Consider the following 13,018-nt stretch of genomic DNA (forward strand, 5'->3'; position numbering starts at 1 on the left):
CTGGTATGAGAAAAAAGAGAAGGAGCATGTATGTATGTACACATTGCACTTGGGGAAAAACAGGCTGCATTATTGCAAGTTAACGTCCTGACATCTTCTCAGACCTGGCAACAATTGAAGATTTGGACTGTTCTGCAAATGCATCATGGAGAGCCAGCGGTGAAGTAATGTGTTCCTTTTCTGTTCTCCCCGCCTGTCGGGCATTAGAGAGAGCTGTCGAGCTGCGTGCACTCTTGCGCGCTTCGCCCAGTTAGCTCCAACGGAACAGATGAGGAGTGCGCGCAATGAGAACGCCCTGAGCGCTTCGCCCTGTTCCCTGGAGCCAGGGGCGGGGCATGGAGCTCGCAGCAAGAAGATAAGCAAGCGGGCAGCTGAGGCGATGAAACTAAAAATAGTCCGGTAAGATCATCAAATATGGGTCTTCATCTTTTCTCTCTTGGCATGCTTCCATGCCCATTTCGATTACCAGAAACAGTGAAGCATGGGGAGGAGGGGATTAGAAGCTGCCTGGGATTGCCAGGTGGATCACTTGTCAGTGCAATGTTTTTCACTTCCATATATACACATCATAGAAGATTTGGTGCATCAGTCCATTGTTATGATCCCTTCTAAGCATGATATACTGGAAGCTATGTTATTACATCGTTCAGGCGCCACCTTATGCTGTACTAGAGACTGTGTGGTCTTGTGTTGTAAGTGCAAGACTGATAAACTATATATTGCATTAAGTTTGTGTCGAAGTATCTGGGTTGGTAGGCTTCTGTCTCACAGCAAACACTGCCTCTGACATTGATATAAGATTAGGCAGTGCTACAAGTTCACATGTGCTTCATTTGACCCGAGGATATACATGTCTTGTCTTGCCAAAGAGAGCATTAAAGTGCCAGCCTAGGTACAGCAAAAGGAGCGATCACTTAGCCATCTAGAATTGGGACAAACTAGCAGGTATGTGCGTGCTTGAATTGTTGCTCCAACACCCACATACCCTCTCAGTTCTAGCAGGGTCATTAACAAAATTCAGTCTCTTGGTGGCATTTTAACCATTCCCCTTCAAAGGTGAAGGTGTTTGAAGATAGTCATGAATGGATTATTACAATTCCCAAGTATTGATTTTAAAGGATTGTGGGTTTTTAGCAAAATATATCCAGTTTGACTGTCAAATTTGGGAATCCAACAATGGGACAGCGTGTGGGTTATCCTTCTCAAGATGGCGACGTCCTTCAAGGCATCTTTAGTTTACGATTCTGTGCCTTCGGAGTTTGCCCATCTTGTGTGAGTGTTCTACCTTTTGATAATGCGTATGTGATTATCGGTGTGATTTCCAGCATAAGCCCAAGCTGCCACACTCTTTGACTATCACCTTCTGCTTGTCTGCCTTGCATGAAACTATGATTTCCTGACTGAGATAACCAAAGTCTTGCATTAAATGTTTGCCTTATCGTGAACCTTTCGGGAAGGCTTGAAAAGGTTCTTCCTGTTTTCTGGTTCTGTCCCAGAAGAGCGCACTCTTGTTCTCCCTCTTCCCTTGGTCTGTAAGTAGGGTCCAGTGTTGCCCCTGCTGCTGTTCAGCCTCTTCAAATAGATTGCACCATTTCTTTGCTTTTGCCTAAAGGAGCTGAGCAGCAGCCACAGGGCATTCTGCATTGTTGATGCTTCTCAGTCACTTCAGGCAGATTGCACTGCTGTGTGGCTCCTTCAGAGCTTTGCCTTGCATAATATCTCTCTTCAGACTGCAGTGTTGATAAGCTTCCCCAGCCACACAGCACCCCAGCCGACATTGTTGCTTTGCTGCTCTTTGGTTGGACTGCATGAACGAGTAGCTCCTTCAGGCACTCTACTCTGTTACTTATGGCCCTGCAGATAGGCTTTTCTGTCACTTAGCCCCTTCGGGCAGATAATACGATTGTGCAGCAGCTAACTTCAGACACTTCTCTTTTGGGATCACTTCACTGCTGCGCCGCCATTGTAGATCTACAGCACTGTTGCGTTGTTGCAGCTGAGTCTTTGGTCAAACTACACTGTTGAGTAGTTTTTGTCAGGCAAACTAATCCATTACTTTATTTCACCCCTGAATCTTGTCTGCAGGCTGTCCTGGTGCTTTGCTGGTTATAAGCACTTGTTAACAAGCTGCATGGTGCTCAGCAAAGTCCTCTGTTTTACAGCGGCTCAGTGCTTGCTGCAGACTGCACAAATGTGTTCTCACGTTTTACTCATTAAAGCAGTGTTACTTTAACGCTGGTAAGCTCCTATGAGGAGAGATCACTATTGTTGACACATTCTGCACTCACCTCAGACAGAGTGCACTGTTGCTTTACTGCTGCTCAGGCCCTTCATCAGGTAGATTTCTTTGTTGCCGCCCACCCTACGTCATCAGAGTTTGCTGCTCAGCACTGTTTAGCAGATTGCACTTTTACATTGCAGGTGGCCAGACCCTGATAGCAGCATCCAGTGCTGATGTGCCTCTTCAGGAAGACTGCACCAATGTTTTGCTGATTCTTACCCATACCAGACTGTGCACCATATGTGTTTTAGCTTAGCTCTTCGTGGCTGAATGCCTAGTTGTTGTGGCCAACTCTGGTTGGCAGACTGCACTGCAGCTTTGCTTTACACGCATGGATCTTTCATAGATTCACAGGCTTGAGCTATTCCCCTATGCCAGCCTGGAAACCCTTGGTAAGCAATGTTCGCATAGCAGTGTGCATATACAGTCCGATACCATTGAAAGTAGGAATACGAATTTACTTCTTGCCATTGTCCTCCTCATTTATGACCCGATCTTGAGTTAGGTGGAAGGACACAGAACTCCACTCCCTCTCAGAGGCTCCGCTATTCAGATTTGGTACTGCACGTCTGGTAAATGATTTGGAACTTTCTATTCTTGAAAAGTGATCTTTTCAAAGAATTTTCATCTTTTTGGTCCCTGGACTGATCATCTTTTACCTCTTTGTGCAGAAGTGAGTCTCAATCTTCTTTTTGTGGTTAGGTGGATAATCCCAAAGACATCTGTGACATCATGACAAACACTCCAGGAAAGAAAAACCTCTTGAATATTTGAGCCTTGTGCAGCAAGAAAGATATTTGTGGAGGATCCACAAACTAAGTATCTCTTGTGTTTGTATAAGGATGTTCCTGCTGCAAAGAAGTGTACCATTTGTAAGAACCAATAAGTAGCCAGCCACGCTTCTAATTTTTCCTTGCTCCAGAAGCAGAACAGCAATATAAATGCAGATTAGAGACAACCCCACTTTCCCAGAAGTAAAACTGAGAGCAGGAAAAAAAACTCTGGAAGTTCAGGGAAGTAGATCTAGACAGGCAAGAAGGACAGTAGGCGTAGGAGGAACAAGAAGGGCGAGGAGGGCCTAGAACAAGTAACCAACATAGATAAACTTTGGGATGTGTTGAATCACTTCTCCGAGCCCCTAACCTATGAAGAGGTCGAATGATTGGATTAGATAGCGCGGGAAGTAATCAAAGAAATGTTGCCTTAGAAACGTTGCATACAACAACTACACTGATATGACTCCAACCCAGTTGGTTAAACATGACAAGGCATATCAGAAAACAAACTCCCAGTATTGGGAGCCAAATTGTCAACATCCATGGAAAACTGCCAAAGAGAGGCCTTCGACGTCTGAATCTTGTTAGTGACTGTAAAAGCATGTCCATTGTAAGCATATTTACTCGGAAAAAAGCAGTGCACATCTAACTCTTGTGGTCAGTAGAAGAATACCCCTAACGATCAGGACACACACTCTTAAAACCAGGACCCACCCTGCTACCTGTATGTACATACATCTCCCGGGCATCGGGCCAGATGGCATGCTTACCACAGCCCTGTCCTTTGCCGGTCAGCAGTCGTGAGACACTCACATCAGTCAAGCATTGGCAAACCGGAGAATGCTGACTTGTACATGTTGAATGGAGATGTACTTGAGAATTCTTGACAATCTGCTCCTCCTCAAAAATACTTGGTTGTTCAGGTTGCTGACTATGGAATTTCTTAGTAAAGTAAGAAGTGCGTCTAGAGAGAGCTTGTTCACAGTTCTGTCATATGGTATTCATCCTTCTCATGTAATCAAATACTGATGTTTTCCTTTGAAAATACAAGGCTCACCAATTTCTTTAAAAATGAACTCTCCATAGCCAGCTACAAGGATAGGTTTAGAAGGATAAGATGTCTTTTTCAAGTAAGATTCTTGTGTGGGTTTTAACAGGGCTATATGAAATGAAGGATGTATTTGCCAGGTGGGAGGTAACTTAAGGGGAACTGTGTCTGGGTTTATGATTAGAGTTCTGGTGAAAGGACCATAGAAACATAGAAATACATTACATTTATGAATTCTAAAACACAAATGCATGAAAAATAACCAGACCCTATCCTCTACTTTATACGAGGGCACTGGTATACTGTGCCTGCTTGTGTGTTTGGCCAGTCTTGCCCAACCAGTTTTCAAGTTTGCACGAAGATTGGTTTGAGTCTCTTTCACAGTCAGGTGCAAATCTCGAACTGCAAACTCTGGTGCCAACTTCCATTTTGGGTCCATGATCTGTGCTGGCTCCTCTTCATCAACTGCGGTCCCAGCGTCGCTGGCACGGAAGGGGGATTTGGTGCTGACTCCGGTACAACCTGTGTCTGCTTCCTGTCAGCCAGTACTTACATTCAGAGAAGCATTTATGTGAAACTCTGATGGGCCCTTGGTCTACGCCTTGCTCTTGCTCACCAGTGAACAGGCAGGTGTGCAGACGCCACAGAGAGTGTGGTGGTCCAAACTTAAACCAGCGGGATGAATCCTAATTCGAAAAAGATTGAGGCATTTGGAAAATGAATATTCTCTTTGGCCGTCTAGCCTTGAGGTCTGTCAACAAGGTATGTCTCTTAAGTCATATTATGTCATCTGGGATAAGGGCAGGGAAATGTTGCTGCTGGGCCTAGAAGAATTGGCTAAAACCATTCAAGATGCTAAGGATACAGCCAACAAAGTCTTTCAAGCTGGCCTGGGTGGTGCAAATTGCTTAGAGCAAGCTATCTGATACAGACTTCTAGCAGCAGATTCCTTACTTTTGAATTTCCCAGGCATCAAGCTGGATCCAGAAACGTTTTCTCGAGCAATATCCCTTGTGTGCCGTCGGGTGGCTCCATTTTGCTCTGCGTGGCGTCGGTTAAGACGTCACAATCACCTATATAAACGCCACCCAGATGCGCGGACGTCTGTTATTTTCTTTCCGTACCAGTTAAGCGTCGATCCGGGCAGAGCTACCCCAGTGTTGCTTTTTTGGCAGGCCTTTTTTCGAATTTTCTCGTCATTGAAATTTTAGCTAACTTTGTGTGCGAGGATGTCTTTGAGGAAGACAGGGTTCAAGTCGTGCCGTGCCTGTCACTGCATGATGTCTGTTACCGGCCCCCACCATGTATGTCTCTGATGTCTCAAGCGCGACCACGATTCGAAGTTGTGCTCGAACTGTTGGGCTATGACTCGAAGGCCATGCGGGAGCGGGCTATGAAGCTCCTTGCGGCCCAGCAGTCGACACCATCGAGCAAGACTCCGCGGAGATCCCGGGCCCGATTGAAGAAGAGAAGGTTGCATGACCACTCCAGGGTCCCAAAGTCCTTTTCGTCCCACTCGAGGGCTTCGTGACACTCTGGAAAGAGGATCAAAAAGAAGTCCAAGCGGATCCGGCACAACTGCTTTTCTAAATAAAGAACTTTACGAGGCCATGCGCCACGTTTTTGAGTGGGTCGACCCCTCTGGTGTGCTCTCAGGCCCCAGGAGGTCTGAAGAGCCCCCATTGAATTTGACGCCGTCAGCTCCTGCCGCGACGCTGGTGGGGCCTCAGGAATCCGATCCTGGGTCAATGCCGGTGGTGCCATTGCGACCTCTCCCGACGTCGGACCCGAAGTTGGTGCCCACAGACAGTGTCATCCCCGACGACACGGAGTCGGAACAGTGTCGCTTGACGCCGATTGAACCCAGGGATTCTATAATATGGCCTGAAATCTTTGAAGATGTTTTAGGATTGGGAGAGGAATGGGAGGGGTCTATGGACCTTTTAGAACACCAGGATGATTCTGCAGAGCAGATGGACTGGTATGGGTAACTTGGAGAAGCCAGTGGGTTAGAAACTTCCTCAGATACTGGCATGCTCTCTCCTCCAACTGTGGCTACGGAGGAGAGGATATCTTATGCCATTGTGGTTGAGGGTGGCCGAGGTCCTCGGACTAATGTCCTGACCGAAGTGCTTCAGCCTGAAGCTTCCACCTCTGAACCCCTTTTGCCCTTCAATGAAGCACTAACTGATGTCTTTCTAGGCACGTAGTCCAAGCCTAGCACAGGGGCTCCTATGAATAGGACAATTGCACGCCGCCATGGCCTTGCTCCGGGTGACCCAAAGTTCCTCAGCCAACACCCACCCCCAAAAGCTTGGTGGTGCAAGCTTCTACATCCCAGGGTGTGTTTCTTTGTGCTCCTCCGAATAGAGAAACCACAAGGCTGGATTCACTTGGTAAGAAAATGTTTTGTTCCTCCAGCCTGGCATTGCGGTCAGTGAATACTGCATGTTTATTGGGCTGCTTCTCCCATTCTCTTTGGGAGATGGTTGCACAAGTGCTGCCACAAGTCCCGGAGGAGGCTCTGGCTGTGCTCTCTCAGGCAGTTAAGTATGGGAGCGATGCAGCAAAATTCGCCATAAGGTGTGGCCTTGACACAATTGATTTGTTGGGCAGATCGATTTCCACGACAGTGGCCTTTAGGCGCCACGCCTGACTTAGGACAACTGGCTTCTCGGGCAATGGCCAGGCAAATTTGTTGGGACATGCCATTTGATGGAACCCGTCTTCTAGGGGAGAAGGCAGACTCGGCCCTAGTGAGGTTCAAGGACTCTCGAGCTACGGCTAGATCCATGGACCTCTATTCTACACCTCGTGGCCAGTGTAGCTTTCACCCCTTACGTGGCAACAGAAAGGGTTTCCAGCATCGTCCGCCCTATCCAAGACCCCGTCCTGCACAGATTTCCCAGGTTGTGTGGGGACGTGGATGTAGTTCATTACAACCTAGGAATGGAAGCCAAGAGTTGTCTGCCACCCTGCCCTCGGCAGCTGCAGCCTCCAAGCACTCCTAGTCTGACTCTGCAAGACCACACCACTCCAGTTGGGGGTATAATCCATCATCATCTCACCCGCTGGAGGTCCATAACATCTGACAAGTGAATCTTGCAGATCATTCAGGAGGGCTATACTCTGCCTTTCCTTTCTTTTCCTCCTCCCATTCTGCCAAATCAAGACCAGCTGGTGGAAGATCATTTAAAATTACTCCAGGAGGAAGTTGCAGCTCTCTTCGCCAAGGGAGCTATAGAGAGAGTCCCGGATTCAGAAGTAGGCAGTGGCTGTTATTCTGCTACTTTCTGATCGCCAAAAAGAACAAAGGGTTGGGACCCATTTTAGATCTTCGACCGTCAATCTCTTCCTCAAGAAGGAGAAGTTCAAGATGCTCACTGTAGCTCAGGTCTTGTCTCCCCTAGACTGGATGGTAGTGTTGGACTTGCTGGATGCGTATTTTCACATTCCCCCCATCTTGCCGGGCCACAGGCATTACCTGCGGTTCAAGGTAGGCTACGAGCACTTTCAGTTTACCATGCTCCCCTTCGGCCTTCCCCTCGGGTGTTCACCAAGGTGATGGTGGTGGGCACAACTCATCTGCGCGGGTTAGGGGTGTCAGTCTTCCCCTACCTCGACGACTGGCTGTTGAAGGCATCTTCGCCCCAGGTTGTCGTCTTCCACCTTCAGACTACGGCGGACCTCCTGCATTCGCTGGGGTTCTCTATAAATGTGCTGAAGTCACACCGGACTCCTTCTCCGACGCTCCCTTTCATCATGGCTGTTCTGGGCACAGTGCAGTTTCGGGCCTATCCTCCCAAGCAGCGAGTCCAGGATATTCAGATTATGATTCTGATGTTTTAGCCTCTATCCTGGATTTCGGTGATACTGACTCTGAGGCTGTTGTGCCTCATGGCCTCCTGCATCAAGTTGGTAAAGCATGTCAGGTGGCTTATGTGTGCTCTGCAGTGGGACCTGAAGTTCCAGTGGGCACCGCATAGAGTATATATCACCAAAGTGGTCCAGATCTTGGAAGGAACTTCAAGAGAATTGCAGTGATGGTTGATGAACCACGATAGGGTCAACGGCAGACCCTTATCCATTCCCAACCAGATTTCACAGTCGTGACAGATACGTCACTTCTGGGATGGGGCAGCCATCTGGGAGAGGTGGAGATCAGGGTACACTGGTCTCTGGCGGAGTCGGGCTTCACGTCAATATGTTGGAGCTTCGAGCTATTCGATTAGCATTGAAGGCACTTCTTTCCTCTGTAATATGGAAGTTAGTGCAGGTGTTCACGGACAACACCACCGCCATGTGGTACTGCAACAAGCAGGGCGGGGTGGGGTCGTGAACCCTTTTTCGAGAGGCACTATGTCTCTGGACATGGCTAGAACAGCAGGGCATAACCCTGGTGATTCAACACCTGGCAGGGTCTCTAAACGCCAGGGTGGACAAACTCAGCCGCCAATGCCTAGCGGATCACGTATGGCGTCTCCAGTTGGAGGTGGCACAATATCTCTTTCAGCGCTGGCGAGATCCTTGGTTAGATCGAGTCGCCTCCGAAGTGTCAACAATACTGCGCGCTAGAGTTTCCAAGAGGGCTATCGCTCAGCGACGCCTTTCATTGTGAGTGGAGCTCATACCTGCTGTACGCCTTTCTGCCCATACCACTCCTGCCCAAGGTTCTGAAGAAGAACAGGAGCGACCGGGCCCAAGTCATTCTAGTGGCTCCCGACTGAGCAAGGAGAGTCTGGTATCCACAGCTTCTGAAAAGGAGCATCGATCCTGCGATCAGGCTGCCCCTTTGGGCGGATCTACTGTCGTTGCAGCAGCGGAGGGTCCTCCACCCGAACTTGTCAACTCTGCACCTCCATGCGTGGAGATTGAGTGGCAGCAATTGTGGCTTTTGACCTTCCTCCTGAAGTATGTAACGTTATTTTGGCGTTGGGCGGCCCTCCACTAAGACGGTATATGCCTGCCGTTGGCAGAAATTTGTATTGTACTGTATAGAAAGAACTATTGACCCTCTTTCTGCTTCTCTTTTCACTGTTCTTCTATTCATTCTAACCCTTGCCCAGCAGGGCTCTGCGTTGGGTACTCTCCAGGGTTATCTTTCTGCTCTATCTGATCTGTTATTTTGCAGCTGCCAGAACAACACTCTCTCTCTCCAAGTCTCTTATTGTACCTAGATTTCTGAAAGGGCTGGCTCACTTGTTTCCACCCACACCCTTTGTTATGCTGCAGTGAGACCTTAATTACGGTCTAGGCACACATGTTGGAACGGAGCCATTGGTAGTAACAGAAAGACTACACATTTCCATCAGCCCTTACCTGTGAAGTATTTATCATCTGGTAGGTATCACGCTTGAAGAGACTGAACTCTATTTCAGCATTAGCCAAAACCCTTGTTAGATGGATATGCAGTGTGATAATCAGGACATGCCTTAGATACCAGGTTTCTTACTTTTCTGGTAGGTTGGCCAGACAAAGGGTTTTTCTACAGTAGAGTATGGTGTTTGAGGATAATTGTACTACAGTCAACGCAAATAAATATGATGGATAACTACATGTATGTTTGGGCTTATTGAGGGTTGAGTTACTTGAAAAAGTTTCAAGGGAATGCATGACGTATGGTGTCAAACTAGGTAGAATGAGAGACAGACACATCAATACAGGTGAATGGCAAACACTGAACCTGATCCAGTGGGCTACTCGGCACACATACCTACCTGATGCCTGATCGACCTTACATTGAAAAAGTGTATGCAATGGTAGCCTGTCCCTTTAAGGTCTTCGTGCTTCCAATCCTAGCATGCACTGTACAAGAGACAGTTTTTTCCCAGCTGATCCTAGCATTTACTTTACAAGAAACCGTTTTGTTTTTTTCCAGCTTGTGGCCTCTGGGAACATGTTGGGTATTGCTTTTGCCTATTTTTCACCAAGTTTTCTCACAGAACTTCAACGTATTCAGCTTTAGTTGACCTTTCATGAAGAATTTAAAATGAGCACAGTGCTCCTAACCTGTCATGTGAGTGGAGGGGACCTGTACATTGTCAATCTTGTATCCTCACTCTCAAATAAGACCACTGAACTAAGAAATCCTGTTCAGTCAGTTTTTTTTGCATCCGAATGTGCAGAGACCACATGCCTTGGAGTACGCTGCCTCTAGTCACACAATCTCTCCCATGTCCTGAATGCAGAATGTCTTCACATTCTCAGATATTCCAAGCACAGCTTACCCTAAAGCTAAGACATAAAGTCAAGATCTTCTCTGACCTTTAATGTTTGACAAAATTAGAAATAGTTTTAGGTGGTGGTGCCTTTGTATTAACAGTTGGAGGTTTCTTTTCAAGAATGTGCAAGTGTGAGCTGTTCTATTTAGATACTAGGATACAGATTCTTACTGTGTGCATTAGCTTGTACCTGTTGATGCACACACATAGTGTTTCCTGTCAAAGGTACTCCAGCTTACGCACAAGTGGATTCCTGTTTACACATGGTGACATCCAGGACTATCATCTGGGGGGTTAGCAGGGTATGCTCTCCCACAAAGTTGGTAATCCAATGATTTGGCACCTATATTCATTTTCAGTTTCAGCAATTTGAATGACAAGACACCAATCTGTAACATTCCCAAGTCAATTTAGTAAAAATAACAAAGATTTAGTGAGTAAAATAAGACCGTAACAATGAAAATTGGATAAAATGATCAAGAGACAGGATTTGGTAGAGAAAATATTTACAAAATATCCATAGGAACCACGGGGTGTTATGGTAATGTGGTTTTATGACAATATAATACATACATTTACCATACAATGCCTTTACCAGGCAAGGTCTTTACCACACATATACCTTCATCACACAAGGTAAGTTTATTAGGTAAGTTAAACCCTGGTGCAAGGTAAACTGTCAGATGTGTTACTTTTTGTTTTGTCTTTAGCGCCGCAAGGACTTGCAATGGGCACCACTAAAACTTATCTGTTAGCCTGTTGGCACTTACCGGACCAACCGTCCTTGTTCAAATCACCTTTTGTGATGTGTTTTCTCAACGGTTTGTACCACATGTTCCCCCCTAAACCTTTGCTCATCCCTCACTGGTACCTTAATTTTGTCTTTACGTTTCTTTTGTGTACTCCCTTTGAGCCGTTACACAGCTGCTACCTATGTCTCCTGACCCTGAAGATAACTTCAACTCGTCAGGCTTAGTCATTCTAAGGCTTTTTTCCTGACTGCATTTCAATTCAGGCGCCCATCACTCTTCCACTGTTTTTTGGCCCCACTGCAACGCTCAAAAGAGCAAAGACTACTCTCAAACTCTAAAAGAGCGACCCGCTTTTACAGTGATCGTACCAAACACGATTGAATGAATGATCAACTCTTGGTGGATTTTCGATGGCAAAGAAAGGCAAAGCAGTCTAGAAATAGACTATGTGCAGGTGGATAAACCTCAAGTGAAATCTGCTGCACGATGAGAAAGAAGAAACCTCTAGACAGGTTGAGGGCAAAGCTGCTCTATCTGCCTTGGTTTGAGAATTGGTTATTGATCAGGCTGCAATGTGGACATGACATGAGTGCAACATCAGTGCGCTTGTTCATGAAGCCCTGCTGACTTGATAGCCAGGCACGACAGGAAGAGCATTTTGGCTACTCGGCTCTGCAGTATGTTTTGGTCAGAGTAATTCTACAGACTCTTCACTGGGGAAGGTTCTCCTTTGATATCTGTTCTAAAGATGAGGAATATACAATTAGAAGTATCTATAAGAACACACACATTCTGGTCGATACTAACCGCAGGATCCTCACTGCCCTCCCACCCCCCCCCCCCCCCCCCCCCCCCTTTTGTGAACTTGACTCCTCTACATCTAAAAAGGTCCAAACTGTATAATCTACACACTGGCACAAACAATTGGATTTTGGACTCCACATCCGAAGGCACAGACAATGTCCAGAAGAATCTGACATTGGCATGCTGCGGTGATGTCTCTATGCAACTGCAGTTGTCTCTTCTAGAGAAGAGTCAACCCTACTGGCACACAGGAGCATGCGGATGAAAAAACTGCATATCCAGTCTTGTGCCTGGGTGTTTTTCAGAAGGTGAGGAATCTGTAGTTGGATAGAGTATCCACCAGAAAGCTCATTACCAAAGGAAATAACTTGTTCTTTAGTAGCATACTTAAACTTCCAGATCAGATTTCAGATAAATATAATATCCTGCAAACTTCGCCACGTGATTGTACGTTAGCACCACTGAGATCTGTAGTAATTATCCCATTGAAATTCTTTCCTTTAACAGTAAAGGTTTGTGCAGTCAGAAATGGTAGGGCGAGTGCCAATATCTTTAGCCCTTGTCCTTTCGCTTCTATTAAGGGTTCTGGCATGAGATGAGCTTCAAGGGGCAAATTTCAGAGTGGGTGGATCTTGAGAACACTACAGGGTCCATTGGAAATGTTTTTATTGTTTTGTATTTCACTGCTTACCTCTCACTCTCAAACAACACACTTACCAACCTGAAGTGCATTCTAATGCTTTTACACCCACCACTGGAAATGCATTTTTCAGCTATTTGTTAACTGCAAACACATATATGACAAACACAACCAGGTACAAGTTGCCTTACTTGGGAAGTAGTAATTCTAGCAGTCTTGGCTTGGGTAGGAGAAGGAGGTGAAACGTAAGAATGGCAGGAAACCCAAGGTAGCTTTGGAGAGCTTTGAGAATACATATTTTTAGGACTGCAGCAGTAATATTTTCATTTTGAGTTTCATGAACACCTTCCCTGTTATCATTCTCAAAAACACATCTGCTTCTTGATTTCTTGGTTGTGAGAATGAGTCTAGGTTTTTTTCTTTCTTTCTTCCTTTCTTTTTTTTTTGTTTTATTTTATTTTTCCACGTTTTTCTTTGTTCTATGCTCCCCTCATTC

At 46.2% G+C, this 13,018-nt stretch overlaps 1 protein-coding gene across 4 annotated transcripts in view; it reads left to right on the plus strand.

Annotated features, from left to right (window-relative positions):
• Positions 1-13,018, plus strand: part of CAMTA2 (calmodulin binding transcription activator 2) — an 897,177-nt gene that overhangs the window by 795,628 nt on the left and 88,531 nt on the right. For 3 of the 4 annotated variants that reach the window (XM_086946206.1, XM_086946207.1, XM_086946205.1), the window contains exon 18: positions 208-399. The exons of the other annotated variant lie outside the window; for it this stretch is intronic. In XM_086946206.1, coding sequence (XP_086802332.1) covers positions 208-399 — 192 coding nt within the window. The remainder of the gene's footprint in view (positions 1-207; positions 400-13,018) is intronic. 4 annotated transcript variants of the gene reach the window in all.

Source organism: Lissotriton vulgaris, chromosome 12 (assembly GCF_964263255.1).
Source record: "Lissotriton vulgaris chromosome 12, aLisVul1.2, whole genome shotgun sequence".
Lineage (NCBI taxonomy): Eukaryota > Metazoa > Chordata > Amphibia > Caudata > Salamandridae > Lissotriton > Lissotriton vulgaris.